General features: G+C 39.7%; 2 protein-coding genes across 2 annotated transcripts; both read left to right on the forward strand.

The window, feature by feature from the left end:
• Positions 1-4152: 4152 nt before the first annotated feature.
• On the forward strand, positions 4153-10436 carry naf1 (nuclear assembly factor 1 homolog (S. cerevisiae)). The gene is made up of 9 exons (XM_019269711.2): positions 4153-4276; positions 4741-4997; positions 5095-5230; positions 5821-5914; positions 6052-6134; positions 7029-7189; positions 7353-7404; positions 8060-8144; positions 8284-10436. The coding sequence occupies exons 2-9, from the start codon at positions 4741-4743 to the stop codon at positions 8673-8675; spliced, it is 1260 nt and encodes a 419-aa protein (XP_019125256.2). The 5' UTR covers positions 4153-4276; the 3' UTR covers positions 8676-10436.
• Positions 10437-11154: 718 nt separating this feature from the next.
• Positions 11155-15109, forward strand: LOC109140965 (CD209 antigen-like protein E). Its single transcript, XM_019269710.2, has 5 exons — positions 11155-11266; positions 11400-11507; positions 12729-12883; positions 12983-13086; positions 13684-15109. The coding sequence occupies exons 1-5, from the start codon at positions 11155-11157 to the stop codon at positions 13826-13828; spliced, it is 624 nt and encodes a 207-aa protein (XP_019125255.1). The 3' UTR covers positions 13829-15109.
• The last annotated feature ends 873 nt before the right edge of the window (positions 15110-15982 follow it).

Raw genomic sequence — 15982 nt, forward strand, 5'->3', positions numbered from 1 at the left:
GGCACAGCATATAATACAAATCCTATTTCATATTTTTTTTAAAAATAGAATAAAATAAAAAAAATTAAAAAAACAACACAATGCCAATAAAACCAACAAGAATTTGGGGTTATGATTAATATAAATAAAGGCCCAGTGTGTCCGATTTAGGGGGCTCTATTTACAGAATATGGCAGAAATATAATACAGTATGCATAACTCATATATGTATATATAACAACATATATAACTTTTTTCTGATTTTGAAACAGCTAAAGGGTGGTGTTCTAAAATAACTGTGAATCACGGTACAGCGTGGTTTATTGCTTTTATAAAACAGTTACTACCAGCAAAGTTTAATGAAATAAATTCACAGTAAAAATAATGTAAAAATATGAACAAACTGAGATCGATCTAAGAAATACGACTTAAACCAGCTTAGGGCGGTTCCTTTGATGCCAATTTGATGTTCCAGTCTCTGTAAAAGAATTTGATGGTCAATGGTGTCAAATGCAGCACTAAGATCTAACAGGACAAGTACAGAGATGAGTCCTTTGTCTGATGCCATTAGGAGGTCATTTGTAACTTTGACTAATGCGGTCTCTGTGCTATGATGCACTCTAAATCCTGACTGAAAATCCTCAAATAGACTATTGTTATGGAGAAAGTCACACAGCTGATTAGCTACAGCTTTCTCAAGTATCTTAGACAGAAAGGGAAGGTTTGATATCGGTCTGTAGTTGGCTAAGACCTCTGGGTCTAGAGTGGGCTTTTTAAGAAGAGGTTTAATTACAGCTACCTTAAAGGACTGTGGTACATATCCTGATAATAAAGACAGATTAATCATATCCAATAACGAATTACTAACTACAGGTAAAACATCCTTGAGCAACCTGGTTGGGATGGAGTCTAAGAGACAGGATGACGGCTTAGCTGCAGAAATGATTAAAGTTATTTGATGAAGGTCGATGGGGGAAAAACAGTCTAAATACATATCAGGTTTTACAGCTGTTTCAAAACTTGCTGTATCAGAATGCAGATCAATGTCTGTTGAGGGCAAGAGGTGATGGATTTTGTCTCTAATAGTTATAATCTTATCATTAAAGAAGCTCATGAAGTCATTGCTACTTAGACCTAAAGGAATAGATGGTTCAGTAGAGCTGTGATTCTCTGTTAGCCTGGCTACAGTGCTGAAGAGAAACCTGTGGTTGTTCTTATTCTCCTCAATTAAAGAAGAGTAATAGGCTGCTCTGGCATTACGGAGAGCCTTCCTGTATGTTTTGAGATTATCTTGCCAGGCTAGATGAAATTCTTCCAGTTTAGTGGCACGCCATTTGCGTTCAGATTTACGTGCCTCTTGCTTTAATTTACGAGTCTGCTGGCTATACCATGGTGCTAGCCTTCTTTGTTTAATTATCTTCTTTTTCAGAGGTGCAATAGAGTCTAGAGTTGTCCGTAATGAGCCTGTAATACTATCAACAAGATGATCTATTTGTGAGGGGCTAAAGAAAGCAGCCCTCTTGTACAACACTGCTTTATTAATTGAACTCTGAAATGTACTACTTGCTTACAGGTGAAATAAAGCTCATCAGAACTTCAATCCCAGTCTATTGCAGTCTCCAAATGGGGGGTTCTGAAATTTAGAACTTTTGCATATCCAACTGAAACAATCCATCCAGCTAGAAGAGGCCAAATTAACGAGAAAAATAAGTCTGTAAATAAAGATAAACCAACAATTAGTGATGCTGACAAAAATAAATTACTCACACTACAAAACAAACTGAATGATTACTGAGGAAATTAAAGGGGCACTCATCTAATCTGAATATATCAAAGCACTAAGAAAGGAGATAGAAACTCAATGACAATGAATCTTCTTGTTCTTTTTATATTCTCATTTATAGTCTTCTAATTTCTCTTCTTCAGTGATAGTTTAATCAATTTGATCTCACGGCTAATTTCATAAATATTTTTGTAAATATATCTTTATCAAGGGGTACTTTGTTTTACAGTTAACAGAGGTATTAAACAAGGCTGCCCACTTTTCACCAGAACTCTTCTTTGTAGTGGAAATTCAACAGCTATATAAAAAATTTCAGATCAACCAAAAAATGTGTAGTTCAGCTGACAGGCGACAGCTGTTTTTGAAAAATGTTAAGCAGGGCTGAAAGAGTATTCAGGTTGATTCATTTTCCAAAGCATCTGGTTTACAACTGAACTTGAAAAAATGTTGAATTATTGGCTATACATGACTGCCATCTTGTGGCAGTCTATATAATTGAAATTATGGTCAAATACTTTGGTGGGCATATTACAAAACCTACTAAATTAAGTGAAACTTTGAATATACAGTACCAGACAAAAATTTGCACACATCTCATTCATTCTACATTGAATATTAACACTGAAGACATCAAAACTATGAAATAACACGATTCTTCAAAGTAGCCACCTTTAAATTACTGTTCATTTGTGGAATTTCTCCATCCATGTTATTATTATTCACTAACCGAGCAAGACATGAAGGTCAGCTCCAGAAAAAGAAGGCCATGGTTTACCTCTGCTGCAATTCTCTCTCTGCAACTTTCTACAGTTATCAGCCTCAGATTAGAGCCTGAACACTTCACAGAGTTCATGTAGAAGGCACATGTCAACATCAGCTGTTCAGAGGAGACTGTGTGAATCAGGCCTTTGTGGTTCAGGCTTCATGGTCCAAATTTGAGACATTTGTGTATGCCATACAAAGTACTTCCAAGATCTACTCTTCCTCACTGCCTCTCTTCTGACACTTGAATCTCAAGACTTCAGAAAGTCGGTCACCCTCAGTGTTGTTAAGATGTCCTTCTCAGACAGATCGCCATACACTCATTAATCACTCCTTTCAGTCACTGTCTCTCCCTAGACACAAAACTCAACCATCACCACCAACTTCCCCACCTCCTTAGTTTTGACATGTTGTTCTCAACAGCCCATTTGAGAACTGGCCTGAAAACCTCCACCAGCCTCCGACTGTCCGGGGGATTGAGTGCTCTAAATCCTCCATCTCCCCGTTTCTGACCTCTCTAAACAACACAACATTACAGAATTGCCAGAATTTGTCTCCCACAAGACTAGACAAAAAATGACACGTAAGAAAAGGAGGAAACAACAGGAAACACAGGGACAAAGAGGAGGGAAAGCCTCAGTCCTTACAAGGCATGCGCTTTCTTGAAACATAAACTGAGATCGTCAACTCAAATTCAAAATTAAAATATATATGTATCATTTTGCTGATGAAATGTTTGTCAGTGAAATGTATGTCATTAAAACCAGAAATCCAACCTGGCTGTCCTGAACACACTAAAGCTCTGCATCAACTCTAAAGCTGTGGAAACTAGAGGATCATGTACAGTAATAAGGTTTTTTAGTTTGTTTGCTTTTTATTTTTTATTTATTTATCGTTTTTGTATGTACGCTTTTTGTGATATGTGCACTACCTCGCGCATTGTTAGAACGGTAAACCCGTTAGAAGTTTCATTGTGTAGGCCTAAATAAAGGTTTTTTAAAGTTACCGAGCAGCACGCGCTTCATGTACGAGTCTCTGAACTCCAGCCTGTGGGGAAGGGGACGCAGAGTCCTCCTACGTTTGGGGAAGATCGTGATCTGTATATGAGAATATGATTTTTAATATACTCGTTTAAATCCTACGAAGAATTTAGACTGCGCAACACTCTCGCGCGCACCCGGAAAAACATAACCCCACGTGCTGTAAACAGGCATGGGGGGTTTAGCGGCGTCAAGCTCACAGAGAGGAACCATTACCACCGGAACTCAATGACTTTACCTTCAAAATAAAATGGAAGAATAGCGTTGGAATAATTTGGTACGGCACGTACAAACATCAGCAGTCACAAAGAAAGTTCATAATGCAAGCCTCAATAGATATTAACTTCATAATGTATTTCTTCTACATGATTTCGTAATAACGCCATATGATTCTTTTATAAGGTTTTAATAAGATAATAATGATAATCTTAATAATAAGATAATACTCTTAAGATGTTCTACTTAAACCAAGTTTATTAACACGCTGAGAAATAAAAGTACGCGTATTTTTCATATATTTTCCCGGGCTTAATCCCTCAGTGTACTTCTCATAGTAACGTTTGTTAGTTTTTAATCGTTTAACCGCGGTTTTATTTTGATGTTGATACCGGATGTAGTTTAGGTCACGGCGGTAAACTTTACTGGTTAGTAGCTTGGTGCGGTTGTTCTCCCGCAGCACGAAGCCAGCAGACACGAACAAACAAACAAACAGGTAAAAATCTAACTGTATCTGTGAAAACAGCCTTTCCGTTCAGACATGATGTTTGTGGAGTTATTCGTGACGCCGCTCGCGGCTGTTCGGAACTTTAGCTCGAGGCGGTTAGCTCTGATTAGCTCGTTAGCTTGCCGACTGACATTAGTGTGTTTTTTCAAATTAAGATTTATTTTGAACAAACGACAACAAGTATGAACTGCAGTGGTGACATAACAGACATGTTCGTGTAACTGTGTTTGTGTCATGGCCGGTGAACTGAAGTGAACAAGGTTGATCATGTCTGTGAAACGAGGCTGAACGTTTCCTCACCTGTTCTCAGATCAGCTGAGCGGTAACAGCCCTGTGTTTGTGTCACTGTGCACACAGTGTGTTCAAACCAGGAGCCGTTGAATGGCTCATTAAAGGTGGACTGAGGCTGTGTGCTGTGTTATCAGCCTGCACTGACACTGTCTACATTTCAGATGGATGAGAAACTATCAGAGGACAATGGACAGACACCACCAGCACTCAAGGCGGAGGAAGAGGAGATGGACGTTACCTTGACGACGCAGCTAGAAAATCTGATCGTGGCCCCTGACGGTGCGGACACGTCATCACATCCACAAACACGTCCAGAAGAAGCAGATGTAAAGACAGAGTGTACAGGAGAGACGCTTTCTGTGGACTCTGTGTGTAAGACCGGAGACTGTGAGGATGACGATGAAGAGGATTCAGACAGGTATTACACAAACACACAGCAAAGTGCCGGTCCCCTGCACACCTGGAATTGCAGTTCACTTATAAATAATGAGAATGACTCTGATTGTCTCCCTCAGCGACAGCTCTTCCTCTTCTTCCTCATCCTCCTCTTCCTCCTCTTCTCCCTCTCCCCTTGTGTTCGGAGATGACGACGACGACGAGGGTTTCAGCCAGCCGGCCCCCATCAGAACCAGAGACGAAGTCCTGCTTGAGGTCAGTCTGCCATCGTTTGCGTGAAGGTTTTTACAGTGCGTTCGTGGATTCAAAGCAGCCGGTGTACAAGAACCATGTGGAAGCTGAAGTCATGACTTCAATCAAGAACTATCAGAGCAAACAGTAGTAATTAATCAGAGGTTGCTTAATCAACTGCAGCCTCCTCCAGTCCAGTCCAAGCATCAGTGTAACTATTTGGATAGGAAATACTGTATCGCTCCGGTTGAGAGGTACCTTCCACCATCAGTGTGTGAATGTGTGTCTATATGTGTGTGTGTCCATTTACCAAGTAAGAATCTAACAGCAGATTTCAGTACTTTCTGACACTTTGTGCTACAGACTCATTCAGTGAAGTAATGCAGATTGATACATAATAACATCACCCTGTCACTGTCTGGTGGGGCAGCTTTCTCTTACTGTTTGCTGTGTTACACTGAAAATCATCCGCCAGAGCTGTATAGCAGAGTTAAAAGTCAAAGCAAATCCCATCTAGCTGGTTATGTTTGAAAAAGATGAATGCTGTGTAAGGATCGGAACATGCTGGTCACGTCTCATTTTGAAGGTCTAAGCGCACGTTTTGTTTGTTGTAGGAGTTGCCTGCAGTGGAGGAAGTGTGTTTGTCGCTACCAGCAGATGCAGAGCTGCAGCCTGTAGGAACGGTCTCCAGCGTCATACAGCAACTGGGTAAACCTACTCACACGCTGACGTTAAGGTCACACTTAAGTGTTTTTTACAGGACCGCATATCACTGAATGATCTCAGTCGAGTCTTTGAATGAATATTTTGTCAGCTCTGTCTTTAACCCCTCTCTGTGTCTGCAGTGGTCATCCAGTCCCTGAAAGACACGCCCCCCCTGAATGATGAGAGCATCATCTTTAGAGCTGATAGGCTGGCTTTGGGCAAGGTAGGGGCTGGCCTGTGTCTGTCTTCACCTCTGTCTACGAGTGTTCTATGTTAGCCAACTCCACAAATCCTCAAACCACAGACAGAGATGACAAGTATCACCACTGCAGGTGTTTGCTCCGTCATTTCACTCAAATGGACCAATCATGTGTGACCTGCTTCAGTCTAGAGGAACAGCTTGTTTTAACAGAGAGCTCTGAAGTACAGTGAAAAAAATATTACAGCAAAAATCAATGTTGTTCCTGCAAATAAGAAGAAAGGGTGACGAGAGGAGTTCATTTCATTTACTGAAAAGGATCTGTGATGAATACCAATAGCCAAATCAATGTTCTAATCTGTGTGTGAAATAGATGTGGCAGTGTATCAGAACCAGACATGAACTGTTGCCACTGTGCCTTCATCATTCTTTTAGTGTGTAGATGAACAAGTGATTTTCTGCATCACTGAGAAAACCACTGTGTTGTGCTACTGTCATTTCACAGCTGTTTATGGTGACATCACTCTGCTACAGCTCAACAAGTTTCTATAAATAATGTCTTACCTCAGCTGAGAATCAACATCACTCATCAGGAAAAGAGTTCATTCAATTTAGTACAAAAGTTATATGTTATCTCATGACTCTCCATCTAGTCTGTACTCTTTATAATATTATTTACAGAGACCCAACAATTCCACCATGAGCAAGCACTTGGTGACAGTAGCGAGGAAAACCTTCGAACAGAACCTAGATCATCTGCTGCTTCAGTAAAAAATAGTAATAATATCATCACTCATTTTCACTCTGGAACTCATGATAAAAGCTTTACGCTCATCATGTGTCTCTAACTCTTTGATTTCCCTCTGTAGTCCACCACTGTGTTAATGCTGTGTGTTTCACGTGCTTCATGTGTTTCAGGTGTTTGAGGTGTTCGGCCCGGTCACCAGTCCTCTCTATATTTTGCGTTTTAACTCCGCAGACCACATAAACAGCAAGGGGCTGACGGAGGGACTGACAGTTTACTACGCACCAGCCATCAAGGAGTACACAGGATACATCCTCACACAACAGCTCAAACTGTAAGCACTCACACACACACACACACACTGCACAGTGCACATTAATTATAGACTAAATCTATCAAATCTACACATGTTATTTGCTTGAGAATAGTTCCTTTGTACGATGAAAGTTTATTTCTGACCAAACTGAACTAATATACTGAAAATACTTTTCCTTCAGTTTAAAAGGTTCTGATGCATCCTGGAAAAATGACCAAGAACCACCAGTGGAGGTGAGCACACAGACAGCTGTAGCATGTTAAAACAGCACTGTATCATAAAATAAACGGCACGTCTCCGTGACGTCACAGCCGTCTCCACACATCTTCATATCTCACCAGAAGCACTGCAGAATGGGTTTGTCCCCAGACTTTATTAACTTGCTCAGATTTGGTCATTTCTTCTTGGCCTATGATCTTCTATCATGAGTAAGTAGACAACGTAGTTAAATACTCTTACCCTACCATGTCTGTTTTTATAGTCTGGAGTTTGCATGGGGTGTTTTATTTTGAAAATGAACAGGATTCTCTGCTGGCTCTTTGTCTGACTTCCTGTCAGCTTGATCTGCCCTGTGCTGCTTGACACAACTCGTTGCAGCGTCTCTCCAAAATAGAATGTGTAATATGTGATGCTTCTGAAATGCACCACAGCAGTTCTGGTGGAGTCACAAACACTGTGCAGAATGCAGTGTGGTGCAGCCGTGCACGGTGGGATTTAGTGCTAATTGGTGACATGCCTTCATTTTATGACCATTCAATGTTCATGGAAACTGCAGTTGGCTGATGATTAAAATGAGTAAATCTGAAGAAATTATGGTTATTTCATTTTCTAAACTTGTCATGGAGAGTTTCCAAATTAATGCAGTTTGTTTGTCTCTTCTCTCTGAAGGCCTTAGATTACAGTGATGATGAAAAAGAGCAGGAAGCTAAGAGGAAAGTGAAAAACAAGAAGAAGAGAGACAACAACACTTCAGGTACTCACATCACAGGAGACATGTCTGGATGCTTTGAAGGTTTTACCATCTGAACAATTCCACTATAATATGACACACTTTCACCTATCTTTACATTTTTTTCTTGCTCTGTTTAATCTGTTTCTTTTTTTCCCTCCAGATAATCCTGCCAACATTACCCAGAACACCTTGCAACAGCAGCAGCAGCAGCAGCAGCGTGACGTCCGGGCTTTCCCACCAAGACATGCAGGGCCTTCATTCAAGCACCAGAACCCGAGGAACAAACATGTTCCTTTCAAACATGCACACACTCCACCCAGACACACACACCCTCCACCTAGACACACACATCTTCCTCCCATGTACCTCCCCCCTCCCTGCCCTTACCCTCCTCACCCTTTCCCCCCACCAAACTTCCCTCTATACCCTCCTCCTCCTTCCTCTTTCTTCAATCCGTCTTTCTCTTCTCCTCTCTGGCCACCAAACTCTCTCCCCTTCTCTGACTTCCCTCCTCCTCCTCCCCCTCCTCCTCCCCCTCCTCCTCCTCAGTGATACATTGCATTAATGTATGTAGACAGATCATCATGTGTATGAACCACTGGCTCTGCGTGTTAGGTTGTTGATCATTGATTTATTAAATAAGGTATTTAGTCAGTATAGCTGATGGAGCAATGTGCTGGGACCAAACACATACTCTGCAACTGTGATGTTTTTATTTTTAAATATATTAGTTTCTTATTTTTCAAACAGTTATACATCTATTCAACATCTCCTGTAGGAAAGTAGTCTATTTAACTTTTTAACTAGAACTACTTTTTTATTTGTCATATTCCAAGTAAAGGTGACCGTTTTCTTAGACTTCCTAGACTTCTTTGTAAGATGACCCACACCTCGTTCAAACACATGGACTGACACACAAGAGAAGGAAGGCTGCTATTTATTAATCGACTGATCATCTTTTTGATGAGCTAGCTGGACGTGTGTGAGAAAACCAATGTATAGAAACATTTCGAGGAAACAGCGTACTTCCTACACACCGGTATTGTGTAAATGATGTGTGTGTGAGACGAGGAAGTCTTCGAGTTGAAGATATTTTGAGAAAACTAGATGAATTCCTCTTGTGTTTTTGATTAAAACTTGAAGGCAGAATTCTGTGTATTCAAAGCACATGACAACATAACAACTGTTAGCATTAGTGTGTCCAATAAAATGAGTTAATTGGACACAGAGAGCAACATATCATTCAGTCTCCTGCAAACCTGCCCCAAGTATAAGTGTGGTGCTCAGTACGCACACAGTGGACGTACTCTCAGTGCTCCTTGTGTTCTTTTGGTTTTGGGTTAAAGAGTAAACTTAGGTCGTTTCAACCTGGACATGTTTTTGTGCCACAACCATTTGAAAGTGTGTCAGTATTTAGTGGGAGTGCAGCAGACACCAGAAATGAAGCCAGGCTGCAACAGAAAGTACACAGTAGGTCCTTTTATAGTGTTTGTTTTGGCCACTGACAGGCTCGGATTGCTCTAAGTGCCTGACGACATTCTGGAAAGGAGCCTACAGAGATAGACCTGTTGTTTAATCCAGAACAGCTGCTGGATCGCTCTGTTCAAAGCCACCAAACTCCATTGACAAAAACTGGGCTCAACACAAAGTTGGTTAGTTGTTTGTGTTATTGTTATATGTAACCAATTAAAAGCACCAAAGTCACATAAACTAACCACTGAAGACAATGGTATGTCATTTAACACTGGACCAAATTCAGTCGTCCCCATTAGTCACAGACACACAAAGATGGCAGAATTGGGTCCAAGTTACTCTCTAATATTGATCATGTCAAAATGTACTGTCATTATGGTTGCCTGCAAATGAATTTTACATGTAGATTTACCTGTTGTAGAGTCATGAGATAACATATAACTTTTGTACTAAATTGAATGAACTCTTTACCTGTTGTGTTGAATATCAAGTGGCTTTAATCTGACTGAATACAAAGTCATTCGAAGCAGAACAAATATTTAATGTCTGAATAATACACACACCTGTCTGTGATGATCTGTACACTGCTTTATCTACAGTTCTACTTACTGCATACACTCAAGCTTCATTTTTTAAATATATCCCAGCATGCTCTGGTCCTTCTTGTTGCCTTCATACAGTCATGTCTGTAAAGAATAGAGAAGCAATATGGCTGAGCTCTGAAACCAGCACACTGTCACACGTGTGATATTGTACATCTACTGTATTTCTTTGTATCACAATGTGTTGTAAATGTCAACATATTCTCCAGTGTCTCAAATAAATATTATATAGACAGTATTTTATTTTATTATATATAGACAGTATTTTAGCCACATTTCTCTTGTGCAACATGTTTGTCACACTGTTGTGTAAAGCTGCTGCTGTGCTCACTTCATTTCAAAAGATTTCCTCAACATCACACCGAGTGACGCCAGAGTCTGACATAAGACAAAGCAACAAATAAATCAGTGAAGATTTAACCTCATTTCTTCAGTTGACATTCATTGAATTGTTTCAGGTAGATGTGTTTCAGGACTGAAATAAAAATGTCATTTTAATTTTGCAGAAATAAACTGAAAATGGGAAACGTTCTAAATGATTTTAGTTTAATACAGTCATCAATGGACGTCCATAAACAGAAGCCAGAAGGTCGAATTTCCAGAAGGCATGTATTCCTGAATGAAACCATTCTGTAAAAACCTTAAAAGATGCCTAACCAAACCAAACACTGAACAAATATTTTGTTAAAAAGAGTGAAACCAGATTTAAAATGCAGACAGTCGATATGTGTCACATATTAGATGTTGTGGTAACAGCATTAAAAAACAGGAGAGGGTCACTGTGAAACTGTCTCGTCATCATCAATCTATATTGTCTGTTTAGGATAAAGCGTTTGACGTATGGAACTTCCTCTACACAAGACAGGAGGGCAGAGACAGACAGGAAAACATGTCAGCGTTGAGGCACTGCACAACATCAGACATAAAACACACCTTCTCACTTCGGAGGCTTCAAAATGGCTGTGTTCTTTCGTGCAAGTGACTCTGGTATCAACTTTGAAGTTGCTGAGTATCAGGAATTCCCCAGACCTGAACCCGAGGATGCTCCGACAGAGACTCCAAAACCAAGTAAGTCATCATCAGGGACATATGATATTATGTAAGTGCTGCTGTGTTTTAGCTGTATATGATAACATTAGGATATCAACATTCTAATTGTCTGAACTGAAATAGAAATGTGTGTGTGTGTGTGTGTGTACAGAGTTAAAACACATCAGTGTGGTTCTGCTGAGCTTTGGCCTGCTGTGTGTCCTTCAAGGGATCCTCAACATCTCTCTGAGACTTGCTCTGACTGAGCCCACTGATAAAGGTAGACTAACTCTGCAGCACCTTCAGCCATGTGCAGCTCTTTAGCGTCTTTCAGCCCACTGCACACAAACACAAAGTTAGCGACCAGCTGGTGAACATATTGGAACATTTAGCAGCTGAAAAGACGTATCCAGTTGTGGCAGATAGCCACCCACCATGAGCCGGTCGGATTTTGTTCGAGGTTTCGAGGCTGCCTCTTAAAAGTTAAAAGTTTTTCTTTGTCGCCAAGTGCTCATGGTGGACATTGTTGGGTCTCTATAAATGATATTACAACAAGTACGGTCTATTCCTGCTCTGTATGGAAAGTGCCATTTGGAGCTCTATAAATAAAACACAAAGTTGTGATTAAACTGAATTTAAAAAACAAACAAACATAAAAATCTGCATAACAGGGTCATTTATTATTACTGGCAATATGCAGTATTTGTAAGTGTATTCTAACTGTATTTAGAGGTATGTAATCCAGGGATATTAACATATTACAGTATTACAGGGGTAAATCTCTAAATCACTTGTTGCTGCCTTGTACAAATGAAATCAGTCTACAGTAGCAGTGTGAACAGGAGTAGTAAGTATTAACATTGTACATAACCAAATTTAAAAGAATTAATGAGGCTTCCAGTGAAGATTGGTACAGTGTACTTCTGTGACACAGTGTCATGGTGACATTTAACGGACAAAAATGCCAAAATAAAACAACCGAGTCAACACTGAATCAACACTATTGATGCACAACATTGAAATATAACATTGATTATTCATCAGGTTTGCACCCTGAAATCATTTTAATTCAATAATGAAAAATAGATTAGACAGACATAAAATCAATGTTAGTTCAACTTAAATCAATCTCTGTGTTATCATTGAACCAACATTGAAATAATATTAATTAAACCAGTCCCCAGATAGCAGACCACCATTGAATCAATGCTGCCATGCTATCTGGGTCAGGTTTTTCCAGAAATTGCGTAAAAATGTTTTTTATAGTTTTATTAAAGTATGTATATATTCCTAACTTACATAAATACACCCTTTAAAAAGTGGTCAATATCAGCAGGTCTGATTGCGCTCAGCCCCATATGTTACCTACAGGAATCTGACGAGTCTCTAAAGCTCTGTGTACTCTGTGTTCACATGCAGCTTCCTGTTTTTTGTTGCATCATGAAACCATTCTGTCTACATGTTCTGTATTGTGACATGCAATCTGTGTTGCTGTGTCGAGGTGAGACAGAGATAAGTGTGTGTCCTGAGGGCTGGATCATGTTCGGCTCCAGCTGTTACTACATTTCCTCACAGAGGAGGAGCTGGGACAACAGCCGGCGGGACTGCATGCAGAGAGAGGCTGACCTGGTCATCATCACCAGCAGACAGGAACAGGTTCTGTGTATCCTTAAAGAAATCTGTCATTCCTACATTTAAAGATACCAGCAGACAGGATATTTAAACAGACGTGTGATGGATGTTGCTTTATGACAGGCCTTCCTCACTGGATTCACAGCAGCAGCGTGGGTTGGTATGACTGACAGGGAGCAGGAAGGAACCTGGGTCTGGGTGGATGGAACACCACTGGACGAGGACATGTGAGATATTCATAAAGACATGGACATTTTATACTGGAGAAATAAATGTGTTGTTTATTTCTAATGTCCGTTTTCATTGGTGGATTCTGCAGCTGTAACACACTTTCAGCCACTTGGCCGCTTGTATCCTTGATCTCATTCTTTCAGTCACTACCCAAAGCTCATGACCATAGGTGAGGGTTGGAACGTAGATAGACTGGAAAATCGACAGCTTCGCCTTCCAGCATATTTTATTTGAATGTTATGATAGTAACTCCCTGTTGGAAAATCATATTCCAGATTTGTGTGATCACGTTGAGATGCTCTGAAACATCCAGATGTTTCCTTTAAAGTTTGCAGTAAAGCTTTCACCTTGGCATCAAAAGATGCAAATGTCAAGCTGCAATGCATAATTTTGCCTCCTTGTAGAACCAAGCTTAATAAATATAATCATAACAACATTATATTTAAAAAAATAATACTGATAAAAATAAAAAGGAGAAAAAATCTGCTAGGGCACCAGCTTGAAATGACACAGTGTGTCAACAACAACCAATATATGACACTCGCCCTCATGTTTCCCTCTCACTGACAGCCGGTGGTTTGTTCTGTCTGCAGGCTGCAGTGGGCCAATGGGCAGCCCGATGGGGCGTATGGAGGAGAAGACTGCGCTGACCTTCGTACTATGAAAAATTTCATTGGCTTGAACGACTTCAATTGTAGCAGCAGAAACCAGTGGATCTGTGAGAAAGCATTACTGTAGCCTGACCTGTGTGGATCTGCTTGCTGCTCCTTTACCCTGTTGTGCTGTAACTATAAAACAGAATGTCAGAACCACACTGAGCAGACACTCCTGACACGGACCTCCAGATCCAAATCTGCAACATTATGATGGGACTGTCTGCTTCACAAAATCTGCATACATAATTAACATCATGTTATAGCCTCCAATGGCTGAGCTAACATTTATAAAGTTTCACAAAGAAAAAAGAAAAACATAAATGGAACCAAAGGGCCTTTTAGCCAAAGTTGGTTTGTGAGAGTTTTGAATGAGCTGGAGACAAGAGAGGGATTTTTACTGATGCCAGACAGTAATCAATTAACTAATTTTTCAACTTTAAATAAATAATTTCACACACACACAAAAATGCTTTTTATAGCGGTTTCTGTAACAAGGTCTAAAATAAACATTTTATTGGGCCTTGACACACTAAGTGATATCATGCACGACTTATGTCAAGATAAAATGAGCTTGTTCAAACGAGGAGGAACTGTCAAACTGTCAGAGGAAATATTAGGCTTATTATTATTAATTATTATTATTATTATTAATTATTTTGTTTGAGCGCCACCACGCAAATGTTCCACAGAGTGGCGCAATAATCACATATAAGAGAAGGTTTTATTTAATTCACTCTTTCATTGTGATAGTGAGTTTTTTCTGAGTGGGACTTCCTGATGTGGTCATTGTAAAATTATACAGAAATGACTGATGCCTTTATGAGAGGAGAGGAAACAAGAGGAAATGACACATTTATCATTTTCATCATCTTTATGCATACATGACAGTGTGAACAGTTAATGGTCTTGATGTCTTCAGTAGTTTTAGGTCTGTGGTCAGTGGTGTCATTGTAACCTTTATTTGTGCTTATTCACCTTATAGGTTTCAATTTACTTTTATTGAATTAACATTTATTTGTTTTATGATTGCAGTTTTTATGTTTGTTATTTTGGTAATTTTATGTTCTATCTCTGTCTTTATTCTGCTCTGTGAAGCACTTTGGGCTGCATGTCTGCATAAAAGTGGTATAAATAAATAAAGTTTGGGTTTAAATTAAAGTATGAATACAATAATGAAAAATCAGTATACTATTAAGTATTATCTCTCTCTCTTTCTCTCTCTCTCTCTCTCCCTCTCTCTCTCCATCACCACCACCATGTGTAAACATACATGTCTCATTAATGCATGTTACTATCTAAACTTCTTCTCTGGAGTTTCCAATATATGTCATGATGTAAATCTGAGGGACTGTGATATGATAAATGGGAGGTAAGAATAAAAACTCCCTGCCTTGACTTCAACATGTATGATGAAAATGTGTATTTGTATAGGAATTTGAATGTTTTTGAAACTCAAATCAAATCAAATCAAAATTTTTTTGTATAGCCCAAAGTCACAAAGTACATTTGCCTCAGAGGGCTTTACAATCTGTACAGGGAGTGACACCCTCTGTCCTTAGACCCTCGGTTCGAGTGAGGAAAAACTTGCCCACAAAAAACCTTTAACAGGGAAAAAAAATGTGGAAGAAACCTCAGGGAGAGCCACAGAGGAGGGATCCCTCTCCCAGGACGGACAGACGTGCAATGGATGTCACGTAGTAGAAAGATCTACACAAACATACTGTACAATTACAATGAATGACAAAATGACCACAGTAGCAGATATGGTAGTAATAATGACAGTAATAAATGTGTAGTGGACGTCATGCAGGACCACAGCAGCAGCCACGATCCATGAGAACCTGCTGGACGACAGAGCACAGAAACTCCGGGGAAGTTTGGTTAGTAACATGCATTAATGAGCATGATGTTTACAGATGGTGAGGAGAGGGGGGGGGGGGGGCAGTCTTTAAATAGAGTATCATTACACATAATGATTCAGTTACTATTGAGTATTATCTCTTCTTCTCTCTCTCTCTCTCTCTCTCTCTCTCTCTCTCTCTCTCTCTAATCATATGGATATGGATTAAGGAACTCTTGCATTGTATCGGTCTGTCTCTAACTTACATTGCTGAGGGCAAGCAGACTTTGTCAGTCTCTGGAAACCATACATGAATATCATTAAGGATGGAAATGTGGGCTTTACATGAAAGAAAATTGTAAATGATATTAGGAAATATTTATTTCATTTGTATTC

Source organism: Larimichthys crocea, chromosome X (genome assembly GCF_000972845.2).
Source record: "Larimichthys crocea isolate SSNF chromosome X, L_crocea_2.0, whole genome shotgun sequence".
Lineage (NCBI taxonomy): Eukaryota > Metazoa > Chordata > Actinopteri > Sciaenidae > Larimichthys > Larimichthys crocea.